At 53.9% G+C, this 17,598-nt stretch overlaps 2 protein-coding genes across 3 annotated transcripts in view; one reads left to right on the forward strand and one right to left on the reverse strand.

Annotated features, from left to right (window-relative positions):
• The window catches only part of PI4KA (phosphatidylinositol 4-kinase alpha), a 96,381-nt gene extending 92,429 nt beyond the window's left edge, over nucleotides 1–3,952 (reverse strand). Inside the window, exon 1 of one of the 2 annotated variants that reach the window (XM_060119707.1) lies at nucleotides 3,752–3,951. In XM_060119707.1, coding sequence (XP_059975690.1) covers nucleotides 3,752–3,898 — 147 coding nt within the window. In that variant the 5' untranslated portion in view covers nucleotides 3,899–3,951. Of the gene's footprint in view, nucleotides 1–3,751 lie in introns of both variants that reach the window. The other variant, XM_060119708.1, reaches the window with a different exon arrangement.
• Nucleotides 3,953–4,149: 197 nt separating this feature from the next.
• SNAP29 (synaptosome associated protein 29) lies at nucleotides 4,150–17,272 on the forward strand. The gene is made up of 5 exons (XM_060119464.1): nucleotides 4,150–4,532; nucleotides 9,039–9,235; nucleotides 10,017–10,102; nucleotides 11,540–11,638; nucleotides 14,407–17,272. Exons 1-5 carry the CDS (start codon nucleotides 4,296–4,298, stop codon nucleotides 14,562–14,564), a joined length of 777 nt encoding a protein of 258 aa, XP_059975447.1. The 5' UTR covers nucleotides 4,150–4,295; the 3' UTR covers nucleotides 14,565–17,272.
• The last annotated feature ends 326 nt before the right edge of the window (nucleotides 17,273–17,598 follow it).

Here is a 17,598-nt window from a genome sequence, read left to right on the forward strand (position 1 = left end):
CTCAATAAATGTTTTCTGGATGAAAGAGAAAAATTAAGGAATTAAGGACAAGTAAAATGCACTCAGTAGTGACAGGCTTGGCTTCACGGCCTGGGGTTAGGGTGGGTGAATGGAGTAAGTCAACCCCACTGTGGCATGCCAGAGGGACAAAGATAGGGTAAGTTGTGTCATTAATGTGCCCCAGTGCCACTGAAAGCATGTCAGGCTGCCTGAGCTCCCATGTCTGAGCTGAGGTGTCAGGTCTAGTTCAGAAAACAGCCTTCCTCGGGTCAACCCTATCTGCATCAGGCCCCACTCAGTACTCTGTCTTCTCTGGAAAAAAGGAGGAGAAAGAGAAATGAAAACAAAGAAATGGGTGGGGGGGTTTCAACACTCATCTCCCCACTTAAGTCTCCAGCTTTCTTATCCAAGGTGGGTACCCAGAAACTCTTACTCTTAAGAACCTCAAGAATCTTTCCCTTAGGAATGCTAATGGCTTCTCATCAACTGTTTTAAAGTAGGGGACTGCAGCAAGCAGACATACAGTATAGGACTAAATAGTAACAGTGATCCCAAGTATAATCAAGTCTCAGAATCGTAGATGAGGACAAGAGGAATTCACATATTTCCGATGCAATCAGCCACCTACAGAAACCTCCTCTTGAGAAAGAAGTAGTTTGGGGTCCTCAGGACCACACACACAGACATAGTCGTCCTCGCAGATAAATTTCATTACAGTGAAAGGATCTGAGCCAGAGAAACAGACACAGGTAGAGTCTGGAGAAAGCTGTGCAAGGGCTTCCTCTTGTCTCTCCCCCCTGTGAGGGTGTACTCCAAGCACACACCCCTTACAGCAGCAAGCAACGCAGTAACATGAGAGTGATGTCTGTGCCAAGATTTTTACTGGGGGCTGGTCATTTAGGCACTGCCTGCCTAGCAACCATCAAAATTCCAGATTCCCAGAAGGAAAGCAGGTGCTCACGTAAACCACGCTGCTTACACAGAGTCAGACACAGTGAACCACCCTGATCAGTTAGAGAATGGAAGGAACAGTTCAAGCACAAAGTTCCCGATGCCAGCCAAGGGCCAACCTTGTGAGCAAGCCCTTTTGAAGACAGCAGCCCCGGGGAATTCCCTGGTGGCGCAGTGGTTAAAAATCCACCTGCCGGGCCTCCCTGGTGGCGCAAGTGGTTAAGAGTCCGCCTGCCGATGCAGGGGATACGGGTTCGTGCCCCGGTCTGGGAGGATCCCATATGCCGCGGAGCGGCTGGGCCCGTGAGCCATGGCCGCTGGGCCTGCGCATCCGGAGCCTGTGCTCCGCAACGGGAGAGGCCACAACAGTGAGAGGCCCACATACCGCAAAAAGAAAAAAAAAAAAAAAAAAATCCACCTGCCAATACAGGGGACACGGGTTTGATCCCTGGTCCAGGAAGATCCCACATGTCGTGGAGCAACTAAGCCCATGCGCCACAACTTCTCAACCTGTGCTCTAGAGCCCATGCACCACAACTACTGAGCCCGTGCGGCACAACTACTGAGCCCGTGTGCCACAACTACTGAGCCCACGCGCCAGAACTACTGAAGCCCATGCGCCTAGAGCCCATGCTCCACAACAAGAGAAGCCACCACAATGAGAAGCCCGTGCACTGCAACAAAGAGTAGCCCCCACTCGCCACAACCAGAGAAAGCCTGCGGGCACCAACCAAGACCCAACGCAGCCAAAAAGAAATTAATTAATTAATTAATTTTAAAAAAAGAAAAAAGAAAGAAAGAAACTGGTAATAATAGCCTAGGTTTTTGGGTTTTTTTTTTTTGTGTGGTACGCGGGCCTCTCACTGTTGTGGCCTCTCCCGTTGCGGAGCACAGGCTCCGGACGCGCAGGTCCAGCGGCCATGGCTCACAGGGCCCAGCTGCTCCGCGGCATGTGGGATCTTCCCAGACCGGGGCACGAACCCGTGTCCCCTGCATCAGCAGGCGGACTCTCAACCACTGCACCACCAGGGAAGCCCGCCTAGTTTTAATTTTTAAAAAAACAGCAGCCCGGGCTCTGTTAACTCTTTCCTGCTGTGGTTTGTAAATGAGCTGATGAAACTGAATGGTATTAGGGAGCCCAACCTAAAAGCTGCATTAATTAATTGTAAAACATTGTGTAATTTTGACTACCCAAGGATTACCATAAGATACAAAACTATGCTGCAGTTACAGAATGTTCTTGTGACTAGTGAAGAAGACTGAAGAAGGCGAGCTGAGCTGAAGGTGCGTTTTTCAGTTACTGCGTGAGGAAGGGTGCCGCCACTGCTAGAGCCGCAGGACCCTCTTCTTCAAGATCATCCAATTCCCTGCACCCTCTTCTCCAAGTCCAGCAAGCAAACTTCTGATACAACTTTTGGTCCTCCTCCTAAGAAGAGAATGTGCTGACTAGCTGGCATGGATTTGATTCCATAAAGCAGCACTGTGGTCCATCACTCAGGCTCATGCAATAACAGTGATCATTCATTAGGCACCCACCTGCCTCCCTTTATTCATGTCATTCTGTCGATCTTCGCAACACTTTTATCAAGTATGGCCCTTGTATTTTGCAGGGGAAAGCAGAGGATCAGACTGGTGAACTGACCTGCCCAGACTCACACGAATGTAAGTGAATGACACAGGATTTAAATTCAGGTGATCTTATGGCTACAACCCATAGTCTTTCCATTCTATTGTACTCCTCCTTTGACTAGAAGTCAGGCTGGTATCAGTCTCCCAAGACCTGCTCACTGTGCAAGTCTGAGAACCTACAAAGCCAAGGAAGAACCAGGTCACTCTGCCAAGGTGCCTGCAACAGCCTTTTAGCTTCACCTCCCTCACCAGAGCCATAAAACCACTCCCAAGCGCTCTTCTGCTGTCAGACAACGTTCTTTCCATCCGCCAGTAAGCTGTGGAGAAGAATAATCCCATCCCTTCGGTGCTCACTCATCATCACGCCCTGGTCGGGGAGGAAAGCTGCCCTTTACTGTCCACCTACTCTGAGCCTAACTCTGGACCAGGCACTTTCTGCCTGAACTCATTTAATGCTCAAGAACCACTTCATTTCACAGATAAGGACACAGAAGCTCTGAGGGTTGAAGGAACGTCCAAGACGACATACAGTGACGGTGCAGAGACGTTCCGACTCTAAAAGCTGCGTTTTTCCCCACCGTCCCAGGCACTCTTGGGGCTGCCTTTCACCTTTCTCCCAAGATAAGGAATCCCCGCGGCCTGAGTTCTTTTCTTCAAACACCCTCTCTCAGCCGGTCTAACGCCCCCTCTAGTCTCAGAGACAAACAATGCGCAGCAAATGTACGTCTCAGAAATCGTTTCCAGACACGCTGTTTCACCCGCCCTTCACCACTGAGGGCAAAGCGCGGAAAAGCGCCCCTTCCCCGAGGACGGCATCGCCCCAGAGTCACGAAACACAAGGCAGGACGAGTGGGGAGCCGACCCCAGGCTCGACCCCGGCCCTCGGCTCTGCCCGCGCCCCTCGCCGCCGCCCCCGCCCGGCGGTGTCACCAGGCGGCCCCGTGGCTCAGCCCGCCCGAGCTCACGGCCCCGCCCGCCCGCCCGCCACACGGGCCCCAGACCCCCACCTGCCAGCTCCCCAGCCCTCGGCACCTAGCCGCGCCAGCTCCTCCCTCAAGAGCACCCCGCGCCCCCGGCAGCCGGGACCCCCTCGGCCTCCCTCAAACCCCAGCCCCGCCTCCCGCGCCCCGGGCCCCTCCTCCTGTCAGCCCGCGCCCAGCCGCCGAGCTACCTTCTCCAGGGATGCCGGTCTCTGCACGGCCAGGGAGCGGGCCAGCGACAGGACTGTGTTGAAATAGAAACCCCGTGACGCGCCGGCGCCGGAGCCCGAGCCGGAGCCGCCGCCACCGCCTCCCCGGGCCGCGGCCGCCGCCATCATCGCCCCGCGGCACCGCCCGCCGGCTTCCCTCACCGGGATCTCGACTGCCGAAGCTCACGGCGCAGGCGCGGCTCCATCCGGCCTCCCCGCCACGTGACCTCTCTGTTGCCGACGCCAGCGGGGCGTGGCCTCGGGCAGATCCACCGCTGGGGGGGGCCGGGAGCCGTGCGGCCGAGCTCCGGGCGTGGCCCCACCCCCGGTGCGAGGCACGATGGTCGGCTCCGAGGCGGGGCCTCCGCGAGCGGCTGGCGGAAGGAGTTTGCGCGGCGCCGGCTACGGGCGTACGGGAGTTTCCGTAGGTTCTCTGCGCTACGGCCGCTGCTCTTTGGTCAGAGAGCGCCCCTCGCCTCGGCCGCGCCCGGCTCCTCCCGCCTGCCCCAGGCCGAGCGCTGGCGCCATGTCGGCCTATCCCCGAAGCTACAACCCGTTCGACGACGACGCGGAGGACGAGGGCGTCCGGCCGGCGCCGTGGACGGACAACCGCGACCTCGCGGACTGGCCCGGCGCTCCCGCCGACCGACAGCAGGCCCTGCGGCAGGAGGTGCTGCTCCGGGCCGAGGCCACGGCCGCCAGCACCGGCAGGTCCCTGTCCCTAATGTACGAGTCCGAGAGGATCGGGGTCGCCTCCTCCGAGGTGAGTCCGCGGTCGCCAGGCTCCTGGGGGCTCGACCGGTCAGCCAGGACGGGTCTTGTACTTTGGTGACCGGACGGTCGGTAACAATCTGTTAGCTACGTAGAGACGCGCGTTTTCACACCCGAAAGGGGCATTTTGCCCCTGGCGATCTCCTGAACTTAGTCCACAGGGTTGTTGTTTTTCTACGCCTCGTCAGGGGTCATTTCCACGCTGTCCGGTCCAGGTAAGTAGGGATTCTAGACAGCAGACCCCGGGTTAGGGACGTGGAGGGTCTGTTCCTTTTACACATTTCCTGGACAGAAGCCTGGCACGTGGCTTCAGCCCTTCCCCCTGGAGTGACCCAGCGAGGACTGTGCCTGCTGGTGTCAAGCGTCCGAGGAGATGGACCTTGGGTTCTTCCCGGCACTGAGCGCTCCTCCGCCTCGCTAGGAGGGGGATGAAGGTCTTGTCTGCCTAGACACTGCTGAGTGCGCCGGAGCCCGAGTCTAGGGCCTTACGTTTCCTTCCCGATCCCGACGAAGATGTCCTAGAGAGACAGGGGGGGTCTGTGACAGTCCGCCGTCCCAGCTCAGCTTCTGCAGTAATTCTTAACGTCCATAGGTGGTTTCAGAGAGTAGGACCTTGGGTAAGAGCTGTTCTTTCTTAGGCACCACAGTGTACTAATGAAACAGTTGTGTTGGGCATTTCTTTAGAAAGTTTTAAAAAATGTAATAACCTGTGATTGCTATATCAGCTAAAAGTAATTCATCTTAAGCATTTGTAGTTGTGGAAGCTAAAGCATCATGTTCTTCCCTGGGTCTCTTCGTAATTCTTTTCTCTGGGAAAGTTCCCTCTGACCTGGTCACTTACAGTCTTGGACAGTTTTGAGGTCTGTCCCATCATTCTCCCGTTACCACTTCCTTGGGTTATCTCCCTTCCCCACTTCTCCTTATCACCAGATCCCTCAGTGGCCCACCTACCTGTCTTTAGCCTCATTGAGGAAGCTTTGTTTGTGTCTACTGGATTCCTACATTACAGTCTAAATGGAAAATGTTGACTTAAATTTGGGAGGATTGCCTGAGGTCTTAGGGCCCAGGTGGAGGGGTCACTTGATTAAGGGTCCCAGGCCCAAGGAAGCCAACTAAGAACTGTTTAAAAAGCCATCTTTGGGGACTTTCCTGGTGGTCCAGTAGTTAAGACTGTACTTCCAATGCAGGGGACGCGGGTTCGATCGCTGGTCAGGGAACTAAGATCCCACATGCCAAGCAGCACAGCCAAAAAAAAAAAGACATCTTTGGCAACTGAGAACGGGTGAAGTAGGAAATCAGAGTGACAGAAAGTAGAATACTGTGGCAGAGGATACCCTGGAATCTGGCTTCTAAGGCTAAGGTGTAGATAGGAGGAGGAGGAGGGACGTTCCCAAGGAAGAGAAGAGTCACGCAAAGGCACTGGCCCAGCGCCGCAGCTCCTGAGCAGGAAAGTGTCGCCCAGGAAGCCTTCCAGGAAAGGGCCTGGAGGAGGAGCTTAGGACCCGGTACAGTCAGAGGGCAGGTCAGGAGTGCCAAAAACACAGAGGATGACGTTGTTTCATAAGGATTGTGGTGACAAACCCCATGCTGCCCCCAAAGTTCCTTCTTTCCTATAATGGGGACTATGAGAGCAAAGGCAGAGTGGCACCTCAGGCCGTGAGGCTTGGCATGGCCAAGCCAGGTGTTGCTGTGAGAGGTACAGTATGATCATGACTGAGCAGGTGACAGGCTCTGTCATCAGTGCGATTACACATGGAATATTTCCAGGATTGAATCAGTTCTCAATTATTGGAGGCCCTGGGAGGCAGGAATGGTCAGCAACCCCATCTCCACCCCACCCCATAATCACCAAATTGTCTTACTGTCTTTGAATCCCTTTCATCGCTCTTTCATTCCCCTGGGGGATGGGGGGGTTGGTGGTGAGCCCTGTCCCAGCAGACCCAAATCACCACTAAACTAACCTCCTAACTTAGACGGGTGCCCGTCACATACCCAGCTGAGAGGTGCCGAAACAGGACACATGTTTTAGACTGTGAGGACTTGACTTTTTTAGGCCCAGCGTGGCAGCAGTGGGAAAGTTACTTAGTCAGGTCACCTCTAGTGAAGGAGAGCTGCCCTTCTCCTGAGAAACCTGTAGGGTTCACCTCTCTGGAAGGCTCTCGCCTCAGGTCCTGACCCCACAGGATAGAGGAGAGGTGGGCCGGCCTGGGGAGCACAGTGCAGAACCATAGAGACTTGTAGGCCACATGGCTTTTCCACTTCTCAGGCATGATTTGTTTCTTCTTTTCTTTCCCTAAGGGATAATTTTTGTGAAGTGATAATCCAGTCACAGGGTTCAAAATTGAGATGATACAGAAGGCTGTGAAGGCTCCTCCCACCTGCTGCCCCCCTACCCCCAGCCACTCACTTTCTGTTCCTGCAGTGTCCCTGTGGAGATATTCTGTGTATAAAAACATTCTTATACTTATCTTTTTCCTTTTTTTTATAATTTTAACTTAAGCAGAAGTGTTCTGTATATGCCACACTGCACGTTGCTTGACAAGGTGGAGGGCATTCCATAGCAACACGTGATGTGCTGCTCTTTTTTTTTTTGGCCGCACCGAGTGGCTTGTGGGATCCTAGTTCCCCAACCAGGGATTGAGCCCAGCCCAGCAGTGGAAGCGCAGAGTCCTAACCACTGGGCGTTTGCCTGTTTGTGTCCCACGTGGACGCAGTCTTCATGTGCCCTTTCACCACCCTGGCCAAGGAGACGTCCTGCCCCCTCTGGCTGCTGAGCACACGCCAGTGATGTTTTGTGGGGCCCAGGGTCTCAGTTCAGGGAGTCCAGCAACAAACCTTGGATGAGGGCCTGAGTGGCCAGCTTGGTTAGCATCAGCAGAAAGGGAGTCGGGCCAGGATGCTCTCAGCAGCCCGGCCAGCACATCCTACACACAGTCTCGTGCGGGGCCCCCTCACCTCATTGAGTCTTTCCAGCACTTGACAGTCGCCAAACCTTGCTGGGCCTTTGGTTCAGAGAAGTGGGCCACAAGGGGACGGACACCTCTCCAGCCTGGGAACGGAGGCCATCGCAGCCCTCTGTTCTGGGTGTCCCTGTGAGTTGGGGTGGTGCCCTCATCCTCTGGGCAGACCCTTCCCCTCTCCAGATGGGGGGCTGTACTGACCAGAGCCTCCCCTCCAAGACAGCCCGGGCTGGTTCTGATGCAGCCAGAGTTCTTAGCACAACCCTATCCTGAAGCAGAAGCTGATGGAGGGAGATGAACAGCTGCTCGGTTAAGTAATTCCCAGTAGATTTTATAAAGTATCAGTGATTGAATTTGACTGTTGAGAAGTTCTAGGATCAAACTTGCTGGCTCCTTAGCTGTGATGAGGCACCTTGTGAGGCCGGGTCTTTACCATCCAGGCAGGTCATACATCCCACACCAGCGCCGTGGCATCTGGCCGTGTCTGCTGCTGCTTCCTAAAATGTCCACCCGTGGCCGCCATGGTGTCTGGGAGACCTTGCTTTGCTGACCAGGAGTTGTGCTGGGGAAGCCCAGGGGCTGTCTGCTCTGCAGCCTTCTGCCTCTGAGAGTGAGAAGTGCTGTTTAGAGGTGTTGTGGGGGTCCCCAGGGGCACCCTCAGGTTTAACGATTCCCTAGAAAGACTCAGAATTAGTAGAGCTGTTATACTCACGGTTGTGGTTTGTTACAGCAAAAGGATGCAGCTTAAAATCCTCAAGGGAGACAGGCTGGTGGGCAGAGTCCAGGAGAGCAAGCACAGCTTCCCGTTGTCCCCTCTCTGTGGAGTTGTGTGCGCAGCCTGCACTCCCCCCACTGGGACGTGTGACATCCAGGAGGTACGGCTGCTCGCCTGGCTGACTGGAATCTCCAGCCCCTCCCAAAGGTCACGCTGTGTGGCTCAAGGCCCCCCACCCTGTAAACCACATTGCTGATGCAGACTGTCAGGCTGACCTGAGGACTCAGGGAAGCAAAGTCACTCTTCAGGCTAATACGAGGGCAAGGAGCCAGACAAGGCCTTTCTCGGGAACACACGGCGTGAGCCGCCCTGGGCAGCCTGCACATGCAGCGAGGGGCACCAGCCTTTGCCCTTGGTGGTTCTCTTGCCGCCTAAGACCACTCTACACTGCCACTCCTGCCGGGACGGAGCCCCGTATTCGAGCATGTTCACCGCCAGCTCCTGCGTCCCTGCTGGTGCGTATGTGTGTCATGCTCCCTGGGAAGGGGAGCGACATTGATGGGGGTAAATCTCAAGTTTCTAGATTCAGCGTATCGACTCCAGATCAACCTCTGCCTGCTGGTTGTTCAAAACCAGAGTTTAATCGCAATCAGATCGAGACACTTAGTGCTGGCACCTTCCCCTCCAGAGCTCAGGCGAGACTCAGGTTGGGGTGGGGGCTGTGCCATCCCCAAGTGCTGGCTGAGGATTTACAGAGAGCCTGCCTCTGCGGGTGACGGGGAGCTACAGAAGGTGCAATGCCATCACGTCTCATCCTCCCTAGGAGCTCGTGCGCCAGCGAGGGGCCTTGGAGCGCACGGAGAAGATGGTAGACAAGATGGAGCAGGATCTGAAGACCAGCCAGAAGCACATCAACAGCATCAAGAGTGTGTTCGGAGGGCTCGTCAATTACTTCAGATCCAAACCCTCAGAGACCCCACCTGCGCAGAATGGCACCCTCGCCCCCCAGCCCAGCAGCAGGTGAGTGGTGCCCGTCTGGCCAGAGCAAAGCAGCAGAGGGGGGTTTAGTGCGGGTGGCCGAGCCTTTCAGGACACTTTTCATGCCTTAAAGGGACCAAAGGACCCTGAAAGTTACTCACTGGGAGGGATTTGTCTTCAGACATTTTGAAACAAGAAGCGTTCTCCACTGCTCTTGATTGTGTGGATGTGACCGCTGTTCAGTCTGCAAACTCTGCGTGAATTGGGTCTCCGTAAATTACTGCTCCTAGTAATTTGAAAGAGAGAATGTTCACTCTAATCAGTATAGATGTGACTCACTTCACAGAATTTTTGCTTTAAAAAGTTCATGTCCAACTTCCCCATGTCTAATTCAAGTTGCCCATTGATTATCATTTTAAAATCAGAGATTATTTTCCTCAAAATTTTTGGCTAGAGGTATAATAAAATCATACTGCAATTTTGGCTGGCATATAAATGTCGTGTGTTCAAATGTAAAATAATTCAGTTTTTGCTAAAACATGATGGTTGCTCGTATGTCAGATCATTGTATCTGTCTTTTATTATAAAGACAATATCACATTATTACAGAAAATCTACACCTTATCTACCGTAACACAAAGAATGTAGGTTGCTCCCCTTATTCAGTGTTTTCATAATTGCAGTTAGAATATTCATTTGGCTTTGTATCTTGGTCAGAAGAGGCATTTGATTTTCTCACATGGGCACTGTTAGAAAAGACTGCACTGTCACAGGTGGGTTTCCTTTCTAAAAGTTTTCTTTTTCTCATAACATTTATCCAAAGGTTGAAAGAAGCCATAAGTACAAGCAAAGACCAGGAGGCACAGTACCAGGCCAGCCACCCAAACCTCAGGAAGCTCAATGACTCAGGTCAGTGCTCCCGCCCACACCCGGGTTCTGCGGGGACACCTTGCACTGGGTAGGGGCGTTGGGGGCCCCAGTGCCTCTCTCAAGGAGCTGGGGGTGTGCGTTATGGCGGGTTCAGCCCTGCTCCCCTGTGGAGGGAGGGATAAGGAAGTGGGAGCCCAGCCTGTATAGCTCTGAGATCTTCAGGCGGGGAAACACCTATGCTGAGTAGGATATGACCCCCCGGACATCCATGGCCTAATCCCCAGGCCCCAGGAATATGTCAGGTCACGTGGCAAAAGGGGAATCGTGGTCGCAGAGGGAAGTACAGTTGCTGATCGGCTGACTTAAGGTGGGGAGATTATCCTGGGTTTTCCGGTTGGACCCAGTGAAATCACAAAGGTCCTTTGCAAGTGGGGAGGAGGCAGAGGAGAGAGTGATGGAGTGAGAGGTTTGAAGGTGCCTGGCAGCTGGCTCTCAGGTGGAGGAGGGGCCGCTGCTAAGGATTGACCTCCAGGGGCTGGAAGGGGCCGGGAATCGGATTCTCCCTAAGTGCCTCTAGGGGAGCCAACCCCACTGACACCTGGGTCTGAGGCCAAGGAGACCCAGGTTAGACGTCTGACCTCCAGAACCGAAGGATGGTTTGTGGTGTTTTGTTGCAGCGACAGAAGGAGGCTAATGTAGCCCCCAAGCCCCAGCGGGCGCAGAAGTGGCTGTGTGGACAAGGAGCGTGAGATAGGAGGTGTTTTGTGTCAGATGGTCCCGTTAATATCAAATGATGGGCCCAGAAACATCCCTCATCTGGAAAGGAATCAAGGCCTCCTGGGGGCTCTGTCGACCCCTAGAGAGCCAGGCACATTGGAAGTAACCAGATGCTTCCTGTGCCACCTGCGGGCACAGCCAAGGAGAGGCCTGGTGGAGGAGGGCCCGGAGGTTCATCTGGGAAGGCAAAAGCCGCGGAGGAAGTGGGAGAAGACTGTGTGCTGAGGGGCTTCCGTAGGCCATGCTGAAGGAGAGACCCCAAGTCTAGAAAGAGATGGTCCCCAGAAGACATAACCTGGGCGACAGGGCTTTTCTGTGTGCATTTGGAAACTGAGGTTCAGAGAAGATTTCTGGGGGCAAATGTGCATCATTTAACGTTTCTTTTTCTGGAGCCTGTGTGGGTTTGCGTGGTGGCTGCTCCAACTGTCATACCATTGCGTGCATGAATCTCTTTCCTGAGCTCGAGGGTCCGTGTCTGACCAGGTGACCCATAGGCTGGGGTTCTTTGATCTCCAAGGGGCTGCCCTCAGGAAGCGTCTCCTTCCCGCCCCTTCCCCATCCCCCGCCTGCCTCTCTCGGTGGCCTCAGAACCAACAGCCTTAGTCCTTCCACCCGTTTTCCAGATTAAGATGAGTTTTGTGAAGCGGCATTTCAAGTGTGTCAGTTAACCGTCCTCCCGGTGTTTCTTTGTCAACTCAGACTCCATCCCTGGAGGGGCCGATTCTGCCATGAGCTCCGAGGCTTACCCAAGGAACCCGCACCTGCGCACCTGTCACCAGAGGATCGACAGCAACCTCGGTAAGACCAGAGCACTGCCACCAGCACCACGGCTTGTGTGCACCGGGGCCCCCCATTGTCCACCCCTGCACACACACACACACACGCACGCGCGTGTGCAACATCCCAGCCCCTCACCCTCTCTGGGGTCTGCCCGCTTGTCTCCATCCCCACCTCTTGTCTGGGAGGTGACAGCGACAGGGTCAGGGTCTGGGGACTACCCCGTGCAGCCTGGGCTCTGCCCACCCGCCTCACCATGCGGCCATGCCACCCTGCTTCCTCCGTGTGCCCTGGGCTCGGGGAGGGTCAGGTGAGCAAAACTGGAAGGCTCGCGGGAGGCGGCCCAGCAGGTCAGGCATATATAGGGCCAGCAGCACCTTGGCCGCGTGACCAGGCGCCCTGCTTCCTGGGCCTCGGGCTCCAGGGTGCCCTGTTGTAACCACATACCTGCTGGCTTCTCTGGTGTCTCCCTAACCAGTCTCCAGAAACACAGGAGAAGTTCAGTTTTGTCCCTACTTTACACCCAGGGCCCAGAAGGCGAGAATGGAGAGAGGAGGGGGTTATTTGCAGTCGGGTGGAGAAGCTGGCCCCTCAGCAGCCCCCTCTGACCTTTGCTCCCTGCGTGTGAACCTCCCCCATGGCCACCCAGGTCACTTGTCAACCCTCCTCCCCCTTAGGGGATGGCAAAGAGGGTGAGACAGAAAGGAATGCTTCCCCTGCTCTCTCCTCCCAGGGGACACGGGCCCCCAACTCTCCCAGGGCAGTGCCCACTCCAGCAGCCTGGGCCACTGGTACAGACAGCACGTGAGGCAGACCCACATCCTTTGTTTAACCTTCATTTAACCTTTGTTTCTCAGCACATAGACACATTGTAGAAAACTGTGAAGTTAGGCAAGTGCCCTAAGGAAACCAACACCCAAATTCCACCGTCCAGCAGTGACAGCTGCTTTGGTGTCATTCCTTCTGTTTCTCCACCCTGAACCCCAACTGCTCTCTGCCCTCGGAGCCCAGGGGTACCCCGGAGGTCACTGCTTGCTTGTCCTCTGGACTCGGTCCTGGAGCCGAAGGCGTCAGGCAGAGGGTGCATCTGCCAGGCCTGGCTCCAGAGAAACACAGGGACTGGCGGGCCCCCCATCCTTCCCACCAAAGGTTTCCCCACCAAGAAAGGCTGGCACTGGTGCCTGCTGGGGGGAAGACCTATGCAGGGGGCGAGATTCAGGAATGCAGGGAGTGCAGCAGGAAGAAGACCAAGGACAGCCCACCCCAGAGGCTGAGAGTATGCATTCGGACAGCAGGGTGAGCGGGACACAGAGCAGGCCCGTCCACGGGCCCTGCTGATGGGGCCACACCACTGCCCCGGGCAGGTCCCTCTGCCTCCTGGATGCCCGGCCCTGCTGGCGGTCCCTTGCCAGGTGGCCCTCCCTGATCCAGCTTCTCACCCCAATGCAGCTCCTTGCGGGTCCCAAGCCGTCCCAGCTGCCGGCAGCTCCCTGAGACCTGGGCAGCCTTACAACTGTCGGTGTCCGTGGGACACAGGGGCACAGGCTTTCTTTTCTTTTCTTTTCTTTTTGTTGTTTTTGTTGCGTTGGGTCTTTGTTGCTGCACGCCGGCTTTCTCTAGTTGCGGCAAGCGGGGGCTACTCTTTGTTGCGGTGCACAGGCTTCTCATTGCGGTGGTTCCTCTTGTTGTGGAGCACGGGCTCTAGGCATGCAGGCTTCAGTAGTTGTGGCACGCGGGCTTAGTAATTGTGGCACATGGGCTTAGTTGCTGTGTGGCATGTGAGATCTTCCTGGACCAGGAATTGAACCCATGTCCCCTGCATTGGCAGGTGGATTCTTAACCACTGCGCCACTAGGGAAGTCCCAGGAAGACCACTTCTAAAAAATCAGATTCTGCTTAGATTTATGGTGCCATTGCCAACTATTTGTGTATTTTGACCTTTTTCACTTAACGTTTATCTTTAACTTAGTGAAAAGGCTTGCAAAGCACCACCTCTTCTGTTTTCCCCCAGCTCTTAACTAGTAAAAGGGCAGAAAGCAGCTCTGGGTGTGACCCCATCCCCACACCCTGTGCACATGCACACACACATTCAGGGCACACACGTGCACACACACACACAGGGAAGGGGCTTTATATTCATCTGGACAGAGTCAGTCACATCACGACTCCCCTCTGCAGTCTGCACAGCCCCATCAGGGGACCCCGGGCCCCTCGGCTGGTCTCCTCCCCACTCATGGTCAGTTCTTTCTTTGTCACTGTGCTAAGGAAGCCCTTCACATACTCGAGGCTGACCATGTCCTTATAGACTTTATTCCTCTTAAAAATGAATTGGGATTGATTTTTACAACTTTTTGTAAAAGAAGGGAAATACTTATTACAAAGACTGGAAAAGCCTGAGGTGTATCTCAGATGTGTTTCCAAATGGGGATCTTCTTCTTTGCCACTCTGGACCTGTGCTTGACCCAGCTTTAGGGAGCTGGGGATGTAAGGTTCAAAGACAGCTGAAAGATATGTGGCTCTATATGAATTTCTAAAATAAACACCGTGTGCTAACAGTGGGTGTCCTGGTGGGCGGCAGGGAGGAGTGGCTTTCCCCTTAAGCGCTACTGCTTTCTCTTCACTTGCACATGTTTTGGAGCATGTAACCAACGCCCTGGCATCTGGCCTGTCTTCCAGGGAGGAGGGGTCAGTGACTACAGTGCTGCTGAGCCCATGGGGGGAGCATCTGGAGATGCAGGTCCCGATGCTATGACTTGGCTCAGGCCCATGTGTGCTCTCCTGTCCCGCAGATGAGCTGTCCGTGGGCCTGGGCCGGCTGAAGGACATCGCCCTGGGGATGCAGACGGAGATTGAGGAGCAGGACGACATTCTTGACCGCCTCACAACCAAAGTGGACAAGTTAGATGTCAACATCAAGAGCACAGAGAGGAAAGTTCGGCAGCTTTGAAGATGGAGGTGGATTTCCACTCCATCGCGATGAAAAGATTTGAAAGGTCTTCTTTTAAACGCCCAAGAAATTTCAGTTATTACTTTAGAATGTGATTTCACATGTGTTTGCAAATGTTGTAACAGAGTGGGTCTCAAAAGAGGTTTTATTGTAGAGAAAGCATGTGCCCCACTTCTCTGAGGGCCCTGACTGGAGGTGTGCGGGCAGAGTGGTGGTCATGCCGGCCTCTGCTTCCATCTGCTGTGCTTCTCGTCCCCAGGCCTCCGCGAGGTAGAGCGCTGAGGGCCATGTGACCCGTGTTTGTGGGCATCCTTCTCCCCTCCACCCCCACGAGCACATTGTGATGCTCTGAGCCCCTTGGCAGGCATTTGATTTTAGTAGGAGGGGGTTCAGACCAGCCCTGCTCACTGTGACGCCTGGAAGCACATAGGGAGCTGGGTGAGCCCCGCTGCCCCTGCGTGGGGTCAGGAACACGTTCTGCCCTGGCTGGAGGCTCCCTGGCCAGCTGGCTGAGGCCTGCAGAGCGTGAGAGAGGAGCATCACACAGATGTGCTCCACCAAGCTCTCTGCCCTCAGGTTACCTGGACCAGGCCCCCCATCCAAACATGTTTACTTGGTGCCTGGGGTCCCCTGGCCCATCCAGCATTCCCACCCACTCTTATGCGCTGCTGGCAACATGCCTTGACCCATCACTTGATTCTCTGGCCCCAGTTTTAGGACTGGAGCTCCACTAATGACGCTGTCTGTGCACAGAAGGATATGGCTTTAAAAAAAGCCCAGACGTTATCATTCTACCTGGCCTAGCTTGTTCTCTCTTTATTTTACAAAAAAAGAGAATCATTTAAAAGTACTAATTAAAATTGATTTCTGTACTTAAAGGAATTTCTTTATGTTGGTACTTCCAACAAAATAATTGAAGCCACGAGGTCCTGGTCTTTTTAAAAGCAAATAAATTAAAATATTTTGAAGATGGTGAAAGGGACTGATTTTAATAAGACAGATTAGGTTGGAAACCTTAAAATCACAGTGCCTTTCACCCTGAAACCTGGCCCCAGCACAGTGACCTTCACCACTTTGGTTCAGTAGAATATAAACAAAGTCCCTTAAAGCAAAGGAATGTCTTTAAGGGGCAGCAGCAATGCAGCAGCATTTATGTAGCAATTCAAATATAAAAGTTCCATCCCATAATGCCTGACTTTCCTAAAATCACTGACAGCCTCCGTGGGCAGACACATCTTTCTGTCATGTTCCAGCCGCCCTGCGAGTCTGACCCACATCACTGGGAATGTCACAGGGCATGCGGATGCTGTGGAAGGTAATCAGACCCACATCTGCTTATCACGAACCCATCATGGTTGTTCTCCTGGTAACTGGAAAAAGGAAGAATTTTACATGTCCACCTGGCCCACACTGAACGAGTTCACAGGGCCTCCAGCAAAAAGGCTGCTCTGAAGCGTGACACCAGGATGCAGGGAAGCCTGGGGGTGCCTGTCTACCCAGCATCGTTCCCGGGTTTTCCTCCCTGATGCCTTCCTCAACGGGTGTCATAACTGTTCCTGCTCCTTGCCCTCGGGCATAGACATGTGGAGATTAGTCAGCACACCTAGACCTGAGCCTCTCCATTCAAATAAATACAGACAAAGGCCACTGCCAAACACTGCAGCCCTCCTCTCACATAATGGGGTTAGTGATTTAACCAATTTGAAGCAAAGTAGCACCTTATTTTGTGTCTTTTGTTGGATTGATGAAGCCGATCACCACCACCCCCTTTTTTACCCCAAGCTGTGGAGGGAGGGTTGCCCTCACTCTTCTAGAAACGTTTTCCTCGCACATGTCTCCCCGTATATTTGGTTCTGTTCTTGTTCACATTCCTCATTCTAAGGCCTGGGCCAAGGGCCTGTCTCATCCTCGTGCTGGGCAGCATCTCTGCCGGGTCCCCACCTGTTCCCGCACCCACTGAGGGCCAGTGGCTGCTGCTTCACACAGCAGAGCCACTCACACTCTCAGAGAACAAAGCAGGACCAGAGGAGCCTCCAGGACCTGCGTGTGGTGACTGTGAGCAGAGGAAAACTCTGCCCTCTGGACACACGTGTCAGGGAGACACGGGGGTGCCCGGCCGGGGTTGTCCTTCTTGCCGCATGGGGTCCAGAAGACAGATCTGGAATTCCACGGTCGACCTGGAAACAAACTGTGCCTTCCAAAGAGTGGCTTTTCTAACTCAAGGTTGGTTACATGTTAAGTGTGCTCCTAACTTAACAATAAGCGCGTTCTCCTTCGGAGGAACTTTCTAACATAGTGATCTGTAGTTAACAGTGGCAGGTTGCCTCGTGGATGTCTTTTTTGCGTTGTATAGGAAAGGAGACCTGAATTTACCTCAGGTGGCAAGAATGGAAGTACATAAGTGCATTTTAATTTCTCTTTCTTTAACTTCTTTTTGTGAATATGTGATTTTAAGAGTACACCACACCGATTTAGTAAAAATCTTACACTTTGCCTACATAGGCCTTTTCTGCAGAATTTTTAAAGTCACCAATGTCGTTAAGCGTCTTCAGCTCTGAACAAAACGATGAGCTAGTCGTTAAAAGTGCACACGGGAGGAGGGGCTTCTGCTCAGAGTGTGTGTCAGAGCAGCTCTTGTACTTCATGCCTTCAACTCAGCAAATGACCATATTCCTTAAAATAAAATGTGAAGTTGTTTTTTAATCAAACTTTGCCTCCTGTGAGGTCCTTTTCAAAGAGCTGGTGGCGGTGCGGGGGAACCCTCCTTGTTGAGCCCTCAGGTGTTTGGTCCTGGCTGCCACGTCTCGTGCTTCTTGAAAGCCTGTCAACCTATCTGTCCTGCCTCCCGGTGCCTCTGCAACGCTGTCTAGCTCAGGGCTTGGCACACCCTCAAGGGCCAGAGATTGGATGTTTTAGGCTCACAGGCCAAACAGTATCTTCACATCGTCTTCCCTGTGTCCATCCCTAATGACCTCACTTTAAGTTAATTACCTCTGTAAAGACCCTGTCTCCAAATGTCACGTTCTGAGGTTCT

Source organism: Mesoplodon densirostris, chromosome 15 (genome assembly GCF_025265405.1).
Source record: "Mesoplodon densirostris isolate mMesDen1 chromosome 15, mMesDen1 primary haplotype, whole genome shotgun sequence".
NCBI lineage: Eukaryota > Metazoa > Chordata > Mammalia > Artiodactyla > Ziphiidae > Mesoplodon > Mesoplodon densirostris.

Coding starts and splice junctions, on each gene's coding strand:
- SNAP29 (XM_060119464.1), top strand. CDS start 4,296: ATGTCGGCCTATCCCCGAAGCTACAACCCGTTCGACGACGACGCGGAG. Junction 4,533..9,038: donor TCGGGGTCGCCTCCTCCGAG/GTGAGTCCGCGG, acceptor CATCCTCCCTAG/GAGCTCGTGCGCCAGCGAGG. Junction 11,639..14,406: donor GAGGATCGACAGCAACCTCG/GTAAGACCAGAG, acceptor CCTGTCCCGCAG/ATGAGCTGTCCGTGGGCCTG.